This window comes from Oncorhynchus nerka, linkage group LG7 (assembly GCF_034236695.1).
Source record: "Oncorhynchus nerka isolate Pitt River linkage group LG7, Oner_Uvic_2.0, whole genome shotgun sequence".
In the NCBI taxonomy this organism is placed as follows: domain Eukaryota; kingdom Metazoa; phylum Chordata; class Actinopteri; order Salmoniformes; family Salmonidae; genus Oncorhynchus; species Oncorhynchus nerka.
The window spans coordinates 13,067,984-13,091,661 of record NC_088402.1 but is presented as its reverse complement, the minus strand read 5'-3'; the positions used below and the strand labels follow the sequence as shown (position 1 = coordinate 13,091,661).

At 42.1% G+C, this 23,678-nt stretch overlaps 1 protein-coding gene across 2 annotated transcripts in view; it reads left to right on the top strand.

The window, feature by feature from the left end:
• The window catches only part of LOC115131243 (sorting nexin-13-like), a 95,654-nt gene that overhangs the window by 10,771 nt on the left and 61,205 nt on the right, over window positions 1–23,678 (top strand). The window contains exon 1 of one of the 2 annotated variants that reach the window (XM_065020233.1): window positions 9,488–9,650. The exons of the other annotated variant lie outside the window; for it this stretch is intronic. Within the exon in view, the coding sequence (XP_064876305.1) occupies window positions 9,639–9,650 (12 nt within the window). The 5' untranslated portion in view covers window positions 9,488–9,638. Of the gene's footprint in view, window positions 1–9,487; window positions 9,651–23,678 lie in introns of those variants that run through there. 2 annotated transcript variants of the gene reach the window in all.

The window sequence follows — 23,678 nt, the reverse complement described above, 5'->3', positions numbered from 1 at the left end:
AAGTAATTGTAGTGTGTGCAGTACTCTATATATTTAAACCTAAGTAATTGTAGTGTGTGCAGTAGTCTATATATTTAAACCTAAGTAATTGTAGTGTGTGCAGTACTCTATATATTTAAACCTAAGTAATTGTAGTGTGTGCAGTACTCTATATATTTAAACCTAAGTAATTGTAGTGTGTGCAGTACTCTATATATTTAAACCTAAGTAATTGTAGTGTGTGCAGTACTCTATATATTTAAACCTAAGTAATTGTAGTGTGTGCAGTACTGTATATATTTAAACCTAAGTAATTGTAGTGTGTGCAGTAGTCTATATATTTAAACCTATGTAATTGTAGTGTGTGCAGTAGTCTATATATTTAAACCTAAGTAATTGTAGTGTGTGCAGTACTCTACATATTTAAACCTAAGTAATTGTAGTGTGTGCAGTACTCTATATATTTAAACCTAAGTAATTGTAGTGTGTGCAGTACTCTACATATTTAAACCTAAGTAATTGTAGTGTGTACAGTACTCTATATATTTAAACCTAAGTAATTGTAGTGTGTGCAGTAGTCTATATATTTAAACCTAAGTAATTGTAGTGTGTGCAGTACTCTACATATTTAAACCTAAGTAATTGTAGTGTGTGCAGTACTCTATATATTTAAACCTCAGTAATTGTAGTGTGTGCAGTACTCTATATATTTAAACCTAAGTAATTGTAGTGTGTGCAGTACTCTACATATTTAAACCTAAGTAATTGTAGTGTGTGCAGTACTCTATATATTTAAACGTAAGTAATTGTAGTGTGTGCAGTACTCTATATATTTAAACGTAAGTAATTGTAGTGTGTGCAGTACTCTATATATTTAAACCTAAGTAATTGTAGTGTGTGCAGTACTGTATATATTTAAACCTAAGTAATTGTAGTGTGTGCAGTACTCTATATATTTAAACCTAAGTAATTGTAGTGTGTGCAGTACTCTATATATTTAAACCTAAGTAATTGTAGTGTGTGCAGTACTGTATATATTTAAACCTAAGTAATTGTAGTGTGTGCAGTACTCTACATATTTAAACCTAAGTAATTGTAGTGTGTGCAGTACTCTATATATTTAAACCTAAGTAATTGTAGTGTGTGCAGTACTCTATATATTTAAACCTAAGTAATTGTAGTGTGTGCAGTACTCTATATATTTAAACCTAAGTAATTGTAGTGTGTGCAGTACTGTATATATTTAAACCTAAGTAATTGTAGTGTGTGCAGTACTCTATATATTTAAACCTAAGTAATTGTAGTGTGTGCAGTACTCTATAGATTTTGTACCAATTGAGAACTTTGGTCTAAGTCCCTGAGATCTTGATCTTCTCTGGAAAATCATTATTTTACTATTTTTGGGGTTTACTGCTCCAGCAGGTCCAGGCTCTGCTGTAGGCAATGTGCTGTGGGTGACAGCAGGCACAGGTCATATATGAGGAGCAGGCATTTAACCTCTGAACTGTGGAGACTAACACTAGGGGCTGAGGATTTTTCTAGAATAGTGCCTAATTCGTTGATGTAAATATTGAAGAGCGTGGGGCTGAGAATGCAACCCTGGCGAAAAGCCCTGACCCTGGTTAAACAATTATTACATTTTCCTGCGAATTTTGATGCTGCACGTATTGATTTAATTATGTCATATATTTTACTCCCTACACCAGTTTCAGTGACTTTGTAGAACAGTCCTGTATGCCAAATAGAATCAAATTATTTTTAGATGTCAATAAAGCAAATGTATATTTTGGTATTATTTTGGTGGACATGTTTATCTATCAGGGTGTAAATATGATTGGATGTGCAATGTTTTGGTATAAATCCAATTTGGCTTTTACTCAAGACGTTGTGTTGATCAAAGAAGTTTAGAACTCTTACATTTGTAATACTTCCCAGGTTGCTGTTCACACAAATGCCTCTGTAATTGTTAGGGTTAAATTTATCTCCGTTAAAGATTGGGGTTATGAGTCCTTGGTTCCAGATGTTCGGGAAATAACCTACACTCAGGATCAAATTAAACTGTTTTAAAATAGATAATTGACATTTTGTTCTAGTGAGTTTGAGCATCTCATTTAGGATGCCAATTTGAATGGTGTTGTAGAGTGTTTTAAAATGGGTTGTCCATATGTCACCATTTTGAACGGTGTTGTAGAGTGTTTTAAAATGGGTCCATATGTCACCATTTTGAACGGTGTTGTAGAGTGTTTTAAAATGGGTCCATATGCCACCATTTTGAACGGTGTTGTAGAGTGTTTTAAAATGGGTCCATATGTCACCATTTTGAACGGTGTTGTAGAGTGTTTTAAAATGGGTTGTCCATATGTCACCATTTTGAACGGTGTTGTAGAGTGTTTTAAAATGGGTCCATATGCCACCATTTTGTATCTCTAATTCCTGTTGTTTAGAAAAATGTTTTTTAGGGGGGGGGGTTCCAATTTTGCCAGAAGTTGTTTGTATTTGGACTCTTTAATTAATGTCAGTTGCTTGCTGTTGTACTGGGCTTTTTGTTGTTGTTGTTCTGAGTGTACGTTTATAGAGTTTTAAAGTGTCACAGCAATGAAGGCGTAATTCACCATTATTTGGGTCTCTGTGTTTTTGGTTTGATCGTGTTTATGTTTTTCCTGTTAATTTACAATCTGTATCAAATCATCTGTAGTCTTTATTTTAGTTGTGCTTCTTTTGCTGTATGCCTGAATATATTGTTAATGTTTTTTTTACTGCTACGTTGATGTCTTCTTTGGTGTGAGTGTATGTGGTATACAGAATGTTAGCAGTGTCTGGATATGTTTTGGTTACCGGTTGCTTTCTGATATTCTTCTGTGCTATTTTAGAACCATCTGATTGCCTTTCTGATGTCGTACAGCTTACTGGGCTGTGAATGAGTGGTTGTTTCCATGTCTGGCTTGACAGTGAATGAGCTGAGAGAGAAAGGGTCAATGTCTGTAATCATACATTGACTGTGCTGTGGACAAGAGGTGAGCAGTAGGTGAATCTCCCCAAAGAGGCCCTGTAACCTACCATTGACAAAGTACAGACCCAGGCTTCGACAGAGCTGTAACAGATCCTTTCCGTTGTTGTTGATGGTGCTGTCACTGTTGTTTCTATGGGGGGGAGATTAAGGCCGATAGAAACAGTATGGCCTGTAATAAAGCTGTCCCCTCGTGTGGTCGTTAGATCAGGTAGTGTTCCCGCGCATTTGTGTCCCTACAGATGAGCACATTTCCCTGGGTCTGGAAATGGCACGTCTCTTCCTCAAGGGTGGAAAATATCTCCTTTGAGTAACATGGGGATTCTGAAGGGAGAATATACAGTGCGTTCTAGAAGAATACGGAACGCGTTACTTTCCCCACATTTTGTCACGTTAAAGCCCTATTCTAAAATGGATTAAATAGCCCATAATACCCCATAATGACAAAGCAAAAACAGTCCAGGGGTTCCCAACCTTTTTCACTCAGACCCCCATTCCTTGTAATTCCACACATTTGGTCATGGGGTGTACAGAACATATTGCCGTTGTATAGCCCTTTTTTCTTGCAATTCTATACATTTTGACATGACTATTGTGTATTCATTTGATATTTGAGTGACTCGTACATTACTACAACAAACAGTGCATTCGGTAAGTATTCAGACCTCTTGACTTTTTCCACATTTTGTCATGTTAAAGCCTTATTCTAAAATGGATTAAATCGTTTTTTCCTCATCGATCTACACATAATACCCCATAATGACAAAGCAAAAACAGGTTTAAAAAATAATAATAATTAATAATAATAATAATAATAAACTGAAATCAAATCTAATTTTATTTGCCACATGCACAATACAACAGGTGTGGACTTTAAAGTGAAATGCTAACTTACAAGCCCTTAACCACCAATGCAGTTTTAAGAAAATACCAACTTTTTTTTTTTATTACAAGAAAGAAATATAAAAAATAATGTAAGAAATAAGAGTAACAAATAATTAAAGAGCAGCAGTAAATAACATTAACAATACAGGGTTTACCTGTATGGGAGCAATCTGTGTAGATAAATATATATATATATATATAAAAAAAAGTTAAATCAATGAACAGTGATATTAAGCAGTTTTAGCAGATGCACATCTGTTTGTCTGATTAGGGCCTTCTTCCAATGTGTGGGAGCACCGATGTGGAGGTAAATGAGGTAATATGTACATGTAGGTAGAGTTATTAAAGTGACTAGGCATAGATGATAACAACAAAGAGTAACAGCAGCATAGAAGGGGGGTGGGGGGGGGGGGGCAATGCAAATAGTCTGGGTAGCCATTTGATTAGGTGTTCAGGAGTCTTATGGCTTGGGGGTAGAAGCTGTTAAGAAGCCTTTTGGACCTAGACTTGTGACGCTCTGGTACCGCTTGCCGTGCGGTAGCAGAGAGAACAGTCTCTATGACTAGGGTGGCTGGAGTCTTTGGCCATTTTTAGGGCATTCAGACAGTGCCTGGTATAGAGGTCCTGGATGTTTGGAAGCTTGGCCCGGGTGAAGTACTGGGCCGTACGCACTACACTCTGTAGTACCTTGTGGTCATAGGCTGAGCAGTTGCTATACCAGGCATTGATGCAACCCGTCAGGATGCTCTCGATGGTGCAGCTGTAAAACCTTTTGAGGATCTGAGGACCCATGCCAAATCTTTTCAGTCTCCTGAGGGGGAATAGGTTTTGTCGTGCCCTCTTCACGACTGTCTTGGTGCGCTTGGACCATGTTAGTTTGTTGGTGATGTGGACACCAAGGAACTTGAAGCTCTCAATCTGCTCCCCTGCAGCCCCATCGATGAGAATGGGGGCATACTCGGTCCTCCTTTTCCTGTAGTCCACAATCATCTCCTATGTCTTGATTACATTCAGAGAGAGGTTGTTGATCACACGGTCAGGTCTCTGACCTCCTCCCTATAGGCTGTTTCATCTTTGTCGGTGATCAGGTGGCTACCACTGTTGTGTCATCAGCAAACTTAATGATGGTGTTGGAGTCGTGCCTGGCCATGCAGTCATGAGTGTACAGGGAGTACAGGAGGGGACTGAGCACGCACCCATGAGGGGCCCCTGTATTGAGGATCAGCCTGGCGGATGTGTTGTTACCTACCCTTACCACCTGGGGGCAGCTTGTCAGGAAGTACAGGATCCAGTTGCAGAGGGAGGTGTTTAGTCCCAGGGTCCTTAGCTCAGTGATGAGCTTAGAGGGCACTATAGTGTTGAACGCTGAACTGCATTCTCACGTAGGTGTTCCTTTTGTCCAGGTGTGAAAGGACAGTGTGGACTGCAATAGAGATAGCATCATCTGTGGATCTGTTGGTGCGGTATGTAAATTGGAGTGGGTCTAGGGTTTTTGGGATAATGGTGTTGATGTGAGCCATGACCAGCCTTTCAAAGTATTTCATGGCTACAGATGTGAGTGCTACGTGTAGGTAGTAATTTAGGCAGATTACCTTAGTGTTCTTGGGCAAAGGGAATATGGTGGTCTGCTTGAAACATGTTGTTATTACAGACTGAGACAGGGAGAGGTTGAAAATGTCAGTGAAGACACTTCGCAGTTGGTCTTACCCACATCTGCTGCGGAGAGCGTGATCAAACAGTCGTCCGGAACAGTTGATGCTCTCATGCATGTTTCAGTGTTACTTGCCACGAAGCGAGCATATTTAGTTCGTCTGGTAGACTTGTGTCACTGGGCAGCTCTCGGCTGTGATTCCCTTTGTTTACAGTAATAGTTTTTAAGCCCTGCCACATCCGACGATCGTCGGAGCCGGTGTAGTACGATTCGATCTTAGTCCTGTATTGACACTTTGCCTGTTTGATGGTTCGTCTGAAGGCATAAATATCACATGTACATAAGTATTCAGACCCTTTACTCAGTACTTTGCTGAGGCACCTTTAACAGTGATTACAGCCTCAAGTCTTCTTGGGTATGAAGCTACAAGCTTGGCACACCTGTATCTGGGGAGTTTCTCAAATTCTACTCTGCAGATCTTCTCATGCTCTGTTAGGTTGGATGGGGAGATGTTAGATCGAGTTCAAGTATGAGCTCTGGCTGGGACACTCAAGGACATTCAGAGACGTGTCCCAAAGCCACTCCTGGATTGTCTTGGCTGTGTGCTTAGGGTCGTTGTCCTGTTGGAAGGTGAACCTTCAATCTCTCTGTACTTTGCTCCGTTCATCTTTCCCTCGATCCTGACTAGTCTCCCAGTCCCTGCAGCTGAAAAACATCCCCACAGCATGATGTTGCCACCGCCATACTTCACCATAGGGATGGTGCCAGGTTTCCTCCAGACGTGATGCTTGGCATTCATTTCTCATGGTCTGAGAGTCCTTTAGGTGCCTTCTGGCAAACTCCAAGAGGGCTGTTATGTACCTTTTACTGAGGAGTGGCTTCCGTCAGGCCACTCTACCATAAAGGCCTGATTGGTGGAGTGCTGCAGAGATGGTTGTCCTTCTGGAAGATTCTCCCATCTCGACAGAGGAACTCTGGAGCTCTGTCTCGGAACACAATCCTGTCTCGGAGCTCTACGGGCAATTCATAGACCTCATGGTTTGGCCTTTTCTCTGACCTGCACTATCAACTGTGGGACTTTATGTAGACAGGTGTGTTCCTTTTAAATCATATCCAATCAATTGAATATTATGTCTTCACTATTATTATTATACAATAGAAAATAGTAAAATAAAAAAGTTTTTCCAAACTTTTGACTGGTACTGTATGCAAGTAAGTTATTTCTGATTTTTCTTTTCATATAAATTTGCTAAAATCTCTAAAAACCTGTTTTCGCTTTGTCATTATGGAGTATTGTGTGTAGATTGATGAGGAAAATGTTTTATTTAATCAATTTTAGAATAAGGCTGTAACGTAGCAAAATATGGAACATGTCAAGAGGTCTGAATACTTTCCGAATGCACTGTATATTGTGCAAAGCAACACATATTTTTCTGTCAGTAAAAGTTATTTTTACGATATTTACCGATTTTGAGGGGATCAATTCGATTTTGTAGTTCGGATTTGTACCAAATGATCAATTCTCCAGAGTCTCTCCTTCTATTGACAGAGCTGTGTTTCTTTGATAGCGTGATTACCTCTGTAGCCTGTGGGACAGTGAGTGACAATGTCTACCTTATACCATGTCTCCTGCAGAATGATGACATCAACATCTTTAAGATTTTTGTTGAACTGCAGTGCTAAACTCTTCAGTCCAAAGGTTGAGGAGTCGAGGCCCTGTGATTTCATGTTGCAAGAAGAAAGAATAACACTGTATAAAAATACAGTAACTATTAACTGCTAAGAACAATGGATAACAGAAAGCATTCCTTCTCTTTTGCTCACCTTTAGTGCAATAGTTGTGTGACAAAAAAAATGTCAGAGACTCCAGTCACCCAAGTCATAGACTGTTCTCTCTACTATTGCACGGCAAGCAGTACCGGAGTGCCAAGGTCCAGAAGGCTCCTTAACAGCTTCTACCCCCAAGCCATAAGACTGCTGAACAGTTAATCAGATGGCCACCGGACTATTTACATTGACCCCCCCTTTTGTTTTGACACTGCTGCTACTCTCTGTTTATTATCTATGTATAGTCACTTTACAAATGACCTAAACTAACCTTTAGCCCCACACATTGACGCGGTACCGGTACCCACTGTATATTAGCCACCACATTGACTCTGTACCGTAACACCCTGTATATAGCCTCCACATTGACACGGTACTGGTACACCCTGTATATGGCCCCCACATTGACTCTGTACTGGTACCCCGTGTATATGGCCTCCACATTGACTCTGTACTGGTACCCCGTGTATATAGCCTCCACATTGACTCTGTACTGGTACCCCGTCTATATGGCCCCCACATTGATTCTGTACTGGTACCCCGTGTATATGGCCTCCACATTGACTCTGTACTGGTACCCCGTGTATATGGCCTCCACATTGACTCTGTACTGGTACCCCGTGTATATGGCCTCCACATTGACTCTGTACCGTAACACCCTGTATATAGCCTCCACATTGACTCTGTACTGTAACACCCTGTATAGAGCCTCCACATTGACTCTGTACTGTAACACCCTGTATAGAGCCTCCACATTGACTCTGTACTGGTACCCCGTGTATATGGCCTCCACATTGACTCTGTACCGTAACACCCTGTATATAGCCTCCACATTGACTCTGTACTGTAACACCCTGTATAGAGCCTCCACATTGACTCTGTACTGTAACACCCTGTATATAGCCTCCACATTGACTCTGTACTAGTACCCCCTGTATAGAGCCTCCACATTGACTCTGTACTAGTACCCCCTGTATATAGCCTCCACATTGACTCTGTACTGTAACACCCTGTATAGAGCCTCCACATTGACTCTGTACTGTAACACCCTGTATATAGTCTCCACATTGACTCTGTACTAGTACCCCCTGTATAGAGCCTCCACATTGACTCTGTACTAGTACCCCCTGTATATAGCCTCCACATTGACTCTGTACTGTAACACCCTGTATATAGCCTCCACATTGACTCTGTACTGTAACACCCTGTATAGAGCCTCCACATTGACTCTGTACCGTAACACCCTGTATAGAGCCTCCACATTGACTCTGTACTAGTACCCCCTATATATAGCCTCCACATTGACTCTGTACTGTAACACCCTGTATAGAGCCTCCACATTGACTCTGTACTGTAACACCCTGTATAGAGCCTCCACATTGACTCTGTACTGTAACACCCTGTATAGAGCCTCCACATTGACTCTGTACTGTAACACCCTGTATAGAGCCTCCACATTGACTCTGTACTAGTACCCCCTGTATATAGCCTCCACATTGACTCTGTACTGTAACACCCTGTATAGAGCCTCCACATTGACTCTGTACTGTAACACCCTGTATATAGCCTCCACATTGACTCTGTACTGTAACACCCTGTATATAGCCTCCACATTGACTCTGTACTGTAACACCCTGTATATAGCCTCCACATTGACTCTGTACTGTAACACCCTGTATATAGCCTCCACATTGACTCTGTACTGTAACACCCTGTATAAATCCTCGTTATTGTTATGTAAATGTATGTGATACTTTTTGATTGATTCGATTTTTTAAACTTTAGTTTATTTAGTAAATATTTTATTTATTTACTCTATTTCTTGAAATGCATTAAACATTTGTATTTAACCTTTATTTATACAGGTTTTAATCAGATAAAATCATTTTTTCAAGAGAGACCTGGTCTAACACCAGCAGTCCATCAAGCAATAACTTTGTAGGGCAAGCTATCTGCACAACAGTAGCAACAATCGAAGATAACGTTGCACATTTAATTCAACATCATAAATGTCGACTATGTGTTTGAGTGTTTCAGAGAAAGTTTTTTTGGGCTCAGCTGCAGTTTAAAAAGTAATACACTGGTGTGTTGGATGCGTCATTAAAAAAATCAACCAATCAGAGAGCGAGGTCGAGAAACGGGGTGCCTGAGACGTATAAAGCTGCAACATGGCGACTCTCCGAAGAGACTACGGAGAGTGGCGATACAACCGTTTTTAAAACATATAGTTACGCCTCGTGCAATGTGGCGGGATTAGCACAAGCCTCGACACCCACAACATTGTAAACTATGTTTGCAGAGGTAAGTTCATACTCGCTCAAAGGCGTGTCTATAGTTTGTTTACTGCCCCTGGGCAGGTGACAGCTAGATAGCCACATAGCTAGCTAACCGTTTAGCATCGGATCACAGGTAAACAGGAAGACGAGCACAGACAGACTTGTCTGTTTTGAAAAAGCCTCTTTGCTAACTCGGTGTTTGTCAGTCCAGGATTAGACAGCTAATACGATGAGCTGAAGTTATCCTTAGTGACAACACTGTGCTGGAATTAGCTTGTTGGCTAGGTTAAATAACCGACGTTATGCGATCACATGAGTTGTAAACGACGTTGCAAGAGAATATCTTTAACTCAGGTGAGAATGGAATGGGCGCGTCCCAAAATAGTTAGTTGGCTAGCAACATCGATGTATGTTGCCCTATTTGCCTCCTGGCAACATATCTTCGCCTGCTAGTTAACTAGTTAAAGGGGAACTCCACTCAAACTATATTTAGGGATGTTTTTTTTCATCGTTAGTCCACTGTTGATACAGTCCCGAAATGTTTTGCATGTCAGCAGTCAAGTTTTGAAGATATTGGACTTTCAAGAAGCAAAGTGTGTCACTGACCTCATCACCAACTACCTTCAGCGCTATTGGACTATAGTCCGGGGGGATCCTGACACTCGTTCTGAACATTAAAACACATCTCTTGCTGTACGGTTTTGGAAACATAGGAGGAGATCTTTAAAACATAAGGGAAAAAAGAAAACAAGTTTAATTACTACACACCTTTTTATAGGAGTAGGGTTTAGTGTTCCCACAACGGAAGACAGAGGTGGCCACCTGTGTTAATTAGCTGTCTAGCGTGCTCTGAACTTCTCTGTGTAAGCATAACTGTGGAGGAAGTGTATGTAGTAAATCAACTGGAGGCACACAGAGTATGGATCTGTTCAAAACAGCTACAGTAAGTGTGTGTATTTAAAAAAAAAAATATATATATATATATATATATATTATTTCTTGCCGATATGAAAGATGAGGGTCATATCAGCAGTGATTCCTCTGGAAGAATGTGTAGCAGTGAGGGGCAAAGGTCATAGGGGGTGGGGAGTTATGTAGAAGGACTGAGAATCTCACTTCTGGTGTCTTTCTACTCCAAATTGAATGAAAATAAAATTATGCTGATGTAACAGTATAGACTTCACGTTCGTCCCCTCGCCCCGACCTGGGCGCGAACCAGGGATGCTCTGCACACGTCAACAGTCACCCTCGAAGTATCGTTACCCATCGCTCCACAAAAGCCGCGGCCCTTGCAGAGCAAGGGGAACTACTACTTCAAGGTCTCAGAGCAAGTGACGTCACTGATTGAAACGCTATTTAGCGCGCACCACCGCTAACTAGCTAGCAATTTCACATCGGCTACACTGACACTATCTAAAATATGATATCCACCTCCAGAAATGAGCCCTATAACAAATTGGTACAGTTATTTGTTTTAAATCAGGTATGCTATTAGCAATAAGCATTATCACCTGTTGGAAACCTCCCACCGGGCCGTATCCCTTGCAGGTGAAGCTGGAGCAAGGAGAGTCCACTCGTTAGCGAAAACACGCTCTCGCTGTTGCCAGCGACAAATGAAAGCAGTGGGAGTATTCATAGCCAAAGATTTGCAGCCCTATTCGGTGGCAACTGATTCGGGATTTCGACACCCCATTCATTTGTTTTTTGTTGCCACGTTACAATGTCCCCTCCCATACACATTTCAGTAGCGAAGTAATTCCCAAACTCTTATGAAACATCACGGAGAGAAATTGAAAAGGAATTGACACAGACACCCTATCTAGCTCTCTCCACTGACAGTTGGACCTCCAGAGCAACTCAAAGCTACCTCTCTGTGACGGTTCACTGTGTACTCAAAGCTACCTCTCTGTGACGGTTCACTGTGTACTCGAAGCTACCTCTCTGTGACGGTTCACTCTGTACTCGAAGCTACCTCTCTGTGACGGTTCACTCTGTACTCGAAGCTACCTCTCTGTGACGGTTCAATGTGTACTCGAAGCTACCTCTCTGTGACGGTTCACTGTGTACTCGAAGCTACCTCTCTGTGACAGTTCACTGTGTACTCGAAGCTACCTCTCTGTGACGGTTCACTGTGTACTCGAAGCTACCTCTCTGTGACGGTTCACTGTGTACTCGAAGCTACCTCTCTGTGACGGTTCACTCTGTACTCGAAGCTACCTCTCTGTGACGGTTCACTCTGTACTCGAAGCTACCTCTCTGTGACGGTTCAATGTGTACTCGAAGCTACCTCTCTGTGACGGCTCACTGTGTACTCGAAGCTACCTCTCTGTGACGGCTCACTGTGTACTGGATCGGGAGATGAAGAGCTACGGGTTAACTCCTCCCCTGTATGAGAGGCATACATGCGCACACTTTTCTTAAATATAAAGATACCGAAACTGTACCGTGGCCCACAAACCGTGATGCGTACTGAACCGTGGGCCCACTGTACCATTATATCCCTAGTGTGGTGGGCCTCATCTAATCTAGTTATATCTGCTGATAAAGTCCCTCTCCTATGTAACAATCTCTCTGCTGTGAGATTGTATCTAATACCTCCACTGTATCTGCTTGTACTCAGTAACTGCTAATATGTAACACTCTGATTCCTAGCAGGTCTATATATGACCTCTCTAGGTAAGGTAAGGCTATGGTCGACTGGCGCATTGTCTCCAGTTAGCCTGGGGTGTTATGGAAGAGGGAGAGCATGGTGTTGTGCCAGATATCACAACCCTCTTACAGGCGGTGGGTGCCTTTTCTCTTTCTCAAACCCTCTTAACAAGTCACTGTTTCAATGACCTGGGTCGAACTCCGGAGCCATATAATCAAATCCCATTTTTATTTGTCACGTGCTTTGTAAACAACAGGTGGTAGACTATCTGTCCTGAGCCGATGTGCAGGTGTAAGAGGTAATGGAGGTAGATGCAGTATGTACATATAGGTAGGGATAAAGTGACCAGGCAACAGGATAGATAATAAATAGTAGCAGCAGTGTATGTGATGAGTCAAGAGAGTTAGTGCAAAAAGGGTCAATGCAGATAGTCGCTATCGGTGAACATTTTAAATAACTATTTTATCAGTCTTATGGCTTGGAAGTAGAAGCTGTTCAGGGTCCTGTTGGTTCCAGACTTGGTGCATCAGTACCACTTGCTGTGGGGTAGCAGAGAGACTTGGGTGCCTCCAGGCCTTCACCACCGTGCCGGGGGACAACCCTGCTACAGTGTGCCGGTGCCTGACTGAATACAACCCAACAGTTTCCAGGCAGACTGAAGGGAGATTGTTGTTGTGGTGTAGCTGGTGTTAGTGTAATATAGATCCTCACTGAGATGTGTTCCTCTCACAGCTAAATCTTCATTCATCTGGCTTAATCAAAGCTTAGTGACAGGGATGCGCCAATCCATCAGAGCTGCTCCTCCGCACACGCGGCCTGCATCAGCCTGGGGTCACCCTAGAAAGCTTTAACAGTCCACAGTTTATGGGAGAAGCATGAGCATTAAGCCCAGTATACATCATCAGTATACAGCCCCCCCCCCCCCCCCCCAGCCCAGCTCCCTCCCCTCTCTCTGGGATATCAACTCACTTTCTCAGAGGAGAGCTTTAATGTGCGATGTTAATTCCTCAATAAATAAACCTTAACCCCTCACTCACTCACTAAACCCTAACCACTCACTCACTAAACCCTAACCACTCACTCACTCACTCACTCACTCACTCACTCACTAAACCCTAACCATTCACTCACTAAACCCTAACCACTCACTCACTCACTAAACCCTAACCCTCACTCACTCACTAAACCCTTAACCACTCACTCACTAAACCCTAACCCTCACTCACTCACTAAACCCTTAACCACTCACTCACTAAACCCTAACCCCTCACTCACTCACTCACTCACTAAACCCTAACCACTCACTCACTAAACCCTAACCACTCACTCACTAAACCCTAACCACTCACTCACTAAACCCTAACCACTCACTCACTCACTCACTAAACCCTAACCCTCACTCACTCACTAAACCTTAACCCTCACTCACTCACTAAACCTTAACCCTCACTCACTCACTAAACCCTAGCCCTTCAATCACTCACTCACTCACTGAACCCTAACCCTTCACTCACTCACTCACTCACTCACTCACTCACTCACTCACTCACTCCTCACTCACTCACTCACTCACTCACTCACTAAACCCTAACCACTCACTAAACCCTAACCCCTCACTCACTCACTAAACCCTAACCCCTCACTCACTCACTCACTAAACCCTAACCCCTCACTCACTCACTAAACCCTAACCCCTCACTCACTCACTAAACCATAACCACTCACTCACTCACTCACTCACTCACTCACTCACTCACTCAACCCTAACCCACTCATTCACTCACTCACTCAACCCTAACCCCTCACTAAACCCTGACCCCTTGCTAACATTAGTAACTCCTCACTGTGGAGGGGGCTGTGCCGCTGACAGAGCTGAAACATGCATTCTCTAACCCCAGTGACCTCTTACCCCTAACCCCAGTGACCTCTTACCCTTAACCCTAGTGACTCCTTACCCCTAACTGTTTCCACTGTTTGCAATGTAATTAATTTTTTTACAAAATCAGAGGTAAATAAATCACCCTATCCTGTAATTCTCCTGCCCCCTAAACAACTTAATGTGAAAATGTGCGTGATATTCTAAGAATTTATTTGTTTTGGGCCGGCCCGGATTTATGGTTTGTGTAACATCGTAGCCTCTAGAGCAACGTGTGGCCATTGTGTGAGAGAGCGAGATCTGTCTTTCGTACGAGTAGAATGAGATTCACTTTCAATGATCTATGTATGCAATGCTTTGTATAAAGGGGATTTTAGATTTGATTTATTATTGTCATGCATTCCGGTACCTAAGAGCCCCCCAGGTCAACCCCCCCCCTCCTTCTCGGCTCACTTTTTGTTCCGGCACCTTCACAAATGAATCACTGCCTAATCCCTTAGTCACTGCCATGGGTCACAGGGGCTGTGGTAACAGAGGGAAGTGAAACCAGACTGACTGATGGTCAGATTTCATGTGACGGGGACAACTATTTTTCAGTCTTCAAGGAATTCTTTGTGCTCCTTCAGCTTGGAACCTTCAGCTCTTGTTTTAAAGCCAGAATCCTTCATTGAAAACTGGTCACCCCACCTCTGTTTTGGTAAGAAGCTGAGGGATCGGCCTGGAGAAATGTAACCATTCTCAGATGAATAGACTGTGCAGGATGCAAGGACTGACCATCCATGATATCAAAATTATAAACTTATATTTTGGGTTCTGATAGGGTACGACAGTTGAACTAAGGCTCATGAATGAGTTATAAGTTACATATTCTTGAAGAATCAGTTTGTACAGTTAAATTGGAAGTTTACATACACTTAGGTTAGAGTCATGGAAACTTGGTTTTTCAACCACTCCACAAATTTCTTGTTAATAAACTATAGTTTTGGCAAGTCTGTTAGGACATATACTTTGTGCATGACACAAGTAATCTTTCCAACAATTGTTTACAGACAGATTATTTCACTTACAATTCACTGTATCACAATTCCAGTGGGTCAGAAGTTTACATACACTAAGTTGACTGTGCCTTTAAACAGCTTGGAAAATTCCAGAAAATGATGTCATGGCTTTAGAAGCTTCTGATAGGCTAATTGGCATCATTTGAGTCAGTTGGAGGTGTACCTGTGGATGTATTTCAAGGCCTACCTTCAAACTCGGTGCCTCTTTCCTTGACATCATGGGAAAATCAAAAGAAATCAGCCAAGACCTCACAAAAAAATTGTAGGCCTCCAAAAGTCTGGTTCACCTTTGGGAGCAATTTCCAAACGCCTGAAGGTACCACGTTCATCTGTACAAACAATAGTACGCAAGTATAAACACCATGGGACCACGCAGCCGTAATACCGCTCAGGAAGGAGACGTGTTCTGTCTCCTAGAGATGAACGTACTTTGGTGAGAAAAATTAAAATCAATCCCAGAACAACAGCAAAGGACCTTGTGACGATGCTGGAGGAAACAGGTACAAAAGTATCTATATCCACAGTAAAACAAGTCCTTTATCGACATAACCTGAAAGGCCGCTCAGCAAGGAAGAAGCCAGTGCTCCAAAACCGCCATAAAAAAGCCAGACTACAGTTTGCAACTGCACATGGGGACAAAGATCGTACTTTTTGGAGAAATGTCCTCTGGTCTGATGAAAAAGAGAACTGTTTGGCCATAATGACCATCGTTATGTTTGGAGGGAAAAGGGGGAGGCTTGCAAGCCGAAGAACACCATCCCAGCTGTGAAGATGGGGGTGGCAGCATCATGTTGTGGGGGTGCTTTGCTGCAGGAGGGACTGGTGCACTTAACAAAAGGGATGGCATCATGAGAAAATACAATTTTGTGGATATATTGAAGCAACATCTCAAGACATCAGTCAGGAAGTTAAAGCTTGGTCGCAAATGGGTCTTCCAAATGGACAATGACCCCAAGCATACTTCCGAAATGTTGTTGCAAAATGGCTTAAGGACAACAAAGTCCAGGTATTGGAGTGGCTGTCACAAAGCCCTGACCTCAATCCTATAGAACATTTGTGGGCAGAACTGAAAAGCGTGTGCAAGCAAGAAGGCCTTCAATCCTGACTGTTACACCAGCTCTGTCAGGAGGAATGGGCCAAAATTCACCCAACTTATTATGGGAAGCTTGTGGAAGGCTACCAGAAACATTTGACCCAAGTTAAACAATTTAAGGACAATACACTCTATTAGTATTTGGTAGCATGTAAACTTCTGACCCACTGGGAATGAGATGGAAGAAATAAAAGCTGAAATAAATCATTCTCTCTACTATTATTCTGACATTTCTCATTCTTAAAATAAAGTGGTGATCCTAACTGACCTAAGACATGGAATTGTTGCTAGGATTTAATGTCAGGAATTGTGAAAAACTGAGTTTAAATGTATTTGGCTGAGGTGTATGTACACTTCCAACTTCAACTGTACATATCATTACATGCAAGTCATAAAATGGATGTTGCAACTATAGTGTTGCACATGTTGGGGAATATTCAGAGGTGGTAACTTTCCATGGGAATTAACGGGAATATATGGGAATTAAAGACAATGTAAGCAAATTAATGTTAATTAGTATTTAAATGTAATGTTTTTTTGCATTGGATATATTTATCATATATGGAGACAGAAACCTAAACCTTTTACCTTATCATAAGTAGACATAATTGCAAATGATTAAATCCTTCCAATAGAAATAAAAAAAACTTTAGTTACGAATTGAACTTTAATTAAATGAGTTGACTCTCCCAAAAACTTTTTCGATATGCATCTGTAAAATTATAGTCTAGAAACTATAAAGCTTTGGTTGTCTTCTCCCTGGACCTCCTCAATGTCCACCTCTTGAACATCAGACTCTGAGGCCTCATCTTCACTGTCACTCTCCAACCTTGTTGAGGATGGCTTGTTGTCAGGCTCAAAAATCTTTACATTTGTCCAGATGGCCACCGATTTTTCAATCCTTGTATTGGTCAGCCTGTTGCGTGCTTTGGTGTGTGTGTTCCCAAGCAAGGACCTGTTGCGCTCTGAGGTGGCTGATGTTGGTGGGATTTGGAGAATGATTGAGGCAACAGGGGAAAGAGCCTCATATCCACAAAGTCCCTTCCACCAGGTGGCGGATGAGATATGTTGGCACGACTGCCATATTGCATCTCCATCCCAAAGCCCTTGCTTGGAAGTGTACTTCGCCAGACTGCCAAGAACCTTGCCCTCACCCAGGCCAAGGTGGCGAGACACGGTAGTGATGACACCATAGGCCTTGTTGATCTCTGCACCAGACAGGTTGCTCTTGCCAGCATACTTAGGGTCCAACATGTACGCTGCGGCGTGTATGGGCTTCAGGCAGGAGTCTTCACGCTTTTTGATGTATTTCAGAACTGTAGTTTCTTGTTGCTTGGAGCAACAGTGAAGTCGGCAGGGCAGTACGGATTTCTTCCCTTACATCTGCAAGCAGAGTCTGAACATTAGACTGGATGTCATTGTTTCCCTCATTCCGTGCAATGGCTACTGCTATAGGTTTCAGTTGTTTCAGGCTGCTTACCACTCTCTCCCAAAATACATCATCCAGGAGGATTCTCTTGATGGGGCTGTCCATATCGGCAGACTGTGACATGGCCATTTCTTGGAGAGGTTCTTCTCCTCCAGAAGACTGTCAAACATGATGACAACACCACCCCAACGAGTGATGCTGGGCAGCTTCAATGTGGTGCTCTTATTCTTCTCACTTTGCTTGGTGAGATAGATTGTTGATATAACTTGATGACCCTTCACATACCTAACCATTTCCTTGGCTCTCTTGTAGAGTGTAGCCATTATTTTCAGTGCCATCATGTCCTTGAGGATCAGATTTAATGCATGTGCAGCACAGCCAATGGGTGTGATGTGAGGGTAGGACTCCTCCACTTTAGACCAAGCAGCCTTCATGTTCGCAGCATTGTCTTTCACCAGTGCAAATACCTTCTGTGGTCCAAGGTCATTGACTGCCTTCAGCTCATCTACAATGTAGAGACCGGTGTGTCTGTTGTCCCTTGTGTCTGTGCTCTTGTAGAATACTGGTTGAGGGGTGGATGATTAATTAGTAGTTAATTATTCCTTGCCCACAAACATTTGACCACCCATCAGAGATGATTGCAATATAAAGTCTGCTTTCTCTATGATTTGCTTGACCTTCACTTGAACTCTGTTGAACTCTGCATCCCGCAAATGTGTAGATAAAGCATGTCTGGTTGGAGGGTTGTATGCTGGGCGAGGAACATTCAGAAATCTCTTCCAATACACATTGGCTGTGAGCATCAGAGGTGAACCAGTTGCATACACAGCTTGAGCAAGACATTCATCGGCATTTCTGACTACGTTCCTCCATGGAGTCAAAAAAACTTCTGATTCCAGGATGACCATGAGCTGTTGCTGTCAATAAGGTGTCTGATTCATCATTTTCACCTCGAATAGAAGTAGAGGGACTTTTGTCAGAGGTTGCTTGTTGTGAGCGCTGAGGGAACTTTATGCACTTGGCCAGATGATTCTGCATCTTTGTTGCATTCTTCACATATGATTTGGCACAGTTTTTGCAAATGTACACAGCTTTTCCTTCTACATTAGCTGCAGTGAAATGTCTCCACACATCAGATAGTTCCCATGGCATTTTCCTGTAAAGATTAGAAAAAAAATAGTTAAAAAACCCCAAATACAATTCCATGTACATGTTAAGTAGGAAATTATTTAAGCATACTTTGCTGTAGGCTACTATTTACTAGTTAACAAAAAATAATGTATGTCATATAAAATATATTCACCCCACCCAGTATTGTAATCCAAATTTACCAGAAATGTAGTCCTTGGCTCAGACAGTGTAGTAGTGTGGGCTCAATAGTATCTCATTAGTGTGCAAGATCTTGAGAATCAGCTGCACATGTGATGGAAGAATGCACTGTGAATGCAGAGGGTTGCAAAATCCAATTTATTTGGGGATAAGTCTAACTAAAATATACCACAAGACCTAGAATTGCCTTATTTGTATCCCACAAAAAAAAGGTTCACTGTTATAAAGCTAACTTTTTTGGGATACATTTTTAAGCAAAATTCCCAAAATTCCTGGCCTTAACTTCCCATGGAAAATTTCGGGGAAAGTTTTCGACCCTTTGCAACCCCAGTTGCGACTAAGGATTCTAGCTTTGAAACTCTGTTGCTCTTGTTTTGTAACCCTTCACTCTCATTTCGAACCCTTCTCTTTGCGTTTGGAATAGAGGTCGACGGATTAATCAGAATGGCCGATTAATTAGGGCCGATTTGAAGTTTTCATAACAATTGGAAATTGGTATTTTTGGACACAGCTTTTTTTTTTTTTTTACACCTTTATTTAATCTTTATTTAACTAGGCAAATCAGTTAAGATATTACTAGTTTATCTAGCGTGTCCTGCGTTGCATATAATCGATGCGGTGCGTATCGTTGTTCCAATGTGAACCTAACCATAAACATCAATGCCTTTCTTAAAATCAATACACAGAAGTATATATTTTTAAACCTGCATATTTAGCTAAAAGAAATCCAGGTTAGCAGGCAATATTAACCAGGTGACCATTGCACGCAGAGTCAGTTTATATGCAACAGTTTGGGCCACCTAATTTGCCAGAATTTTACGTAATTATGACATAACATTGAAGGTTGTGCAATGTAACATGAATATTTAGACTAATGGATTCCACCCCTTAGATAAAATACGGAATTTCCGTATTTCACTGAAAGAATAAACTTCGTGTTTTCGAGATGATAGTTTCCGGATTCGACCATATTAATGACCTAAGGCTCGTATTTCTGTGTGTTATTATGTTATAACTAAGTTTATGATTTGATAGAGGAGTCTGACTGAGCTGTGGTAGGCAGCAGCAGGCTCGTAAGCATTCATTCAAACAGCACTTTCGTGCGTTTTGCCAGCAGCTCTTCGTTGTGCGTAAAGCATTGCGCTGTTTATGACTTCAAGTGTATCAACTCCCGAGATGAGGCTGGTGTAACCAATGTGAAATGGCTAGCGTGTTAGCTAATAGCGTTTCAAAGTCACTTGCTCTGAGACTTGGATTAGTTGTTCCCCTTGCTCTGCATGGGTAACGCTGATTCGATGGTGGCTGTTGTCGTTGTGTTGCTGGTTCGAGCCCAGGGAGGAGTGAGGAGAGAAGCTATACTGTTACACTGGCAATACTAAAGTGCCTATAAGAACATTCAATCGCCAAAGGTTAATGAAATACAAATGGTATAGAGAGAAATAGTCCTATAATTCCTTTAATAACTACAACCTAAAACTTCTTACCTGGGAATATTGAAGACTCTGTTAAAGGAACCACCAGCTTTCATATGTTCTCATGTTCTGAGCAAGGAACTGAAACGTTAGCTTTCTTACATGGCACATATTGCACTTTTACTTTCTTCTCCAACACTTTGTTTTTGCATTATTTAAACCAAATTGAACATGTTTCATTATTTATTTGTGGCTAAATTGATTTTATTGATGTATTATATTAAGTTAAAATAAGTGTTAATTCAGTATTGTTGTAATTGTCATTATTATAAATTAAAGCAAATAAAAATCGGCCGATTTTAATCGGTATCGGCTTTTGGGGGGGGGTCCTCCAATAATCGGTATCGGCGTTGAAAAATCATAATCGGTCAACCTCTAATTTGGAACCGTTGGCTCTCGTCCTCTGACGTCAGACAACTGTATCATCCTCTCTGTTCTCCACCAGCCTGTTGAACAGTTGAAGGTTGAATAAAATTCCTCTCTGCCCACAATAGACTCAGTCAACTGTAAAGAGTCTCACCTATAGCTATCTGTGGTCATGCCTTGCTGTCTCGTCTCTCATACTGACACTGTAGGTTCTACTCAGTCTTTTTGGCTCAGGGCTGTTTCTGTTACACATTTAGGACTGTACACTGACTGACCAATCCCCTCTGTGTTAAGACAGTGGAGGAGTGGATCAGCTACCTCAGCCTGTAAATATTAGAAGTTAACCCTGTAGTGGTTTAGTAAGCCCTGTCATTCTCTAGCTGAAGGATGGACACTATACAGTGTCAGTATGAGAGACGAGACAGCCATGCAGGACCACAGATAGCTATAGGTGAGACTCTTTACAGTTGACTGCGTTGTGGGAAGAGAGGAATTTTATTCAACCTTCTCAGACCCATTTCTGTTGGAATAGTTTCCCTGAACCTTCTTGCTACCCTACATTGTCACGGAAGACATTAACATAATTGTTACGCACAGTTCTGTTGTTTTTTGATTTGTCGTGGCTGATGACTGACTCACCGTGCTAAGCAGCTGTTTTAATTTGTATTCTCTCACACTAGCCCCTCCCTACCTGTCTGCTCTTAATGCTGATAAGGTTAACCTCGATCAGAATATGGAAGGCTAGCCACCAATAATATCACGACTATCTGTCTGTCCCTGTGTTCAGACCGTGACTGTTCCCTGGAGGCTCCACTGTGACGGCAACACTGTGATAACCTTGCACTGGCCTGCTGATATGGGCCCGCTAACACCATTATGTGTGTGTGTGTGTGTGTGTGTCAAGGACGTCTACTAGCAGCCAGGCACCTCGTGAATATGTAGAGGCCTCCTTTATCCCTGCTGTTAGTAGTATAAAGACCCTGACTGTCTGATGATAAATAAATACCACGTGAGCCTTACAATCAAAAATGTGTGTTGGACCGGCTGGTGGTGTTAGCAGTAGGAAGCTCTGAGTAGTGACCGGGCTTTTTCATTCCTCAGTCGGGGAGAGTGACATGTTTTTAGGTCGTCTCACATGACAGCCTACTAGTATGCTACTTCTCACCAGAACTAGTCTAGGATAAGCGTTTTGAGATGTAGCCTACCATTAGTGACAGCCCAGTCCCTTAGCTAGCCTGTGTCAGATGCAGGCTATTGTTTTTACACATCCCCTGTGTGTAATAATGTAATGTAGTAAGGCTGTAGCACTAAGGTCAACGACCTGTAGAAGTCAGACTGCTCTGTTGTTATTTGGCCGTTGTGTTGTTTACGCTCAGGTGAATGTGTGAGCAGGAAGACACTGACAAGGCTGTATGATTCTGTGAGTGAGAGGAAACGCTGCCCGTGTGTGTAATATAACGTTGTGTTGTTTACGCTCAGGTGAATGTGTGAGCAGGAAGACACTGACAAGGCTGTATGATTGTGTGAGTGAGAGGAAACGCTGCCCGTGTGTGTAATATAACGTTGTGTTGGGGATAGCACGGCCCGGTCCAGTGTGGTTGATAGAAACAGATGGTGTTGATGTTAAAACTGTGTAAGCTGGAAGGATTCAGAGTATTCTGCTGCTAGCTGTGGTGCTTATAGCTAGAATACTGCTGTATTAGTCAACACCATCACCCTGACCCCTGGAAAGGTCAGGACCCATCCACTGTGTGTGTGTGTGTGTGTGTGTGTGTGTGTGTGTGTGTGTGTGTGACGGGAACGGGGACGCCATGTTCTGGAATCCTCTAAACATTCCATACATCCATCACATGACCAGTTTTTTTGAACAGACGACAGATACTCGTGTGTGTGTGTGTGTGTGTGTGGGTGTGTATGTACATGCTTGTGTATTGTGTGGTGCAGTCATATTTAATACAGTACATTGGAGTAGCTTGTAGTCTGTCACTGTTCTGGCTTCTTGTTCATTCTCAGTAGTATTAGTAGTAGTAGTAGTGGGCGGCTATGACTCCTCAGACTTACTGGTCTATAGGATTTAGACTAGGTCCTATTGTTACCGTGACAGAGGAGTGGCCATGTTTCAACACATTCTAGAACACTGTTACTATGGTTCCAACACGCTGAGTCATGATCTCTAGAGTAGATTTGGCTGTTATTCTGATTTTCCATACTGTTGCTGTACCGTACCAGGTTATACGGTATTACTGGCAGTGCACAGAAGGAGCGCTATTTGTTTCCAAATGTACATGTTTCAAAACATTTAAATACTCAATATTCATTTCATGCGTAGATACACGTCATTGGGTCTAACGGTCGTCATGAGCTGGACTGCGCATGTAGAACATTATTTTTGATGACAATGTAATAGTGTCAGTAGGAGTGACATCGGCCGGAATCTAGGCTGTGCCTTGACATTAGGACAAAATTAACAACTATGAAATCATATTTAACTTCTCTCATTGACTTCTCAAGCCCCAAACCTCAGTCTGGTCTGCAGCGTAAGTCTTGCAATGTTGAACCTCCGTGTTTAGAAACTCTGTGGTTCTAGTTAGGGATGCACGATATATCGGTGAACATATTGGAATCGGCTGACATTAGCTAAAAATGCCAACATTTGTATCGGCCCGACCGTCTAGTTTAACGCCAATGTTAACCGATGTCAAAGCACAGCCATTTTTCCAGCCAAAGATAGGAGTCACAAAAAGCAGAAATAGAGATGAAATTAATCACTAACCTTTGAT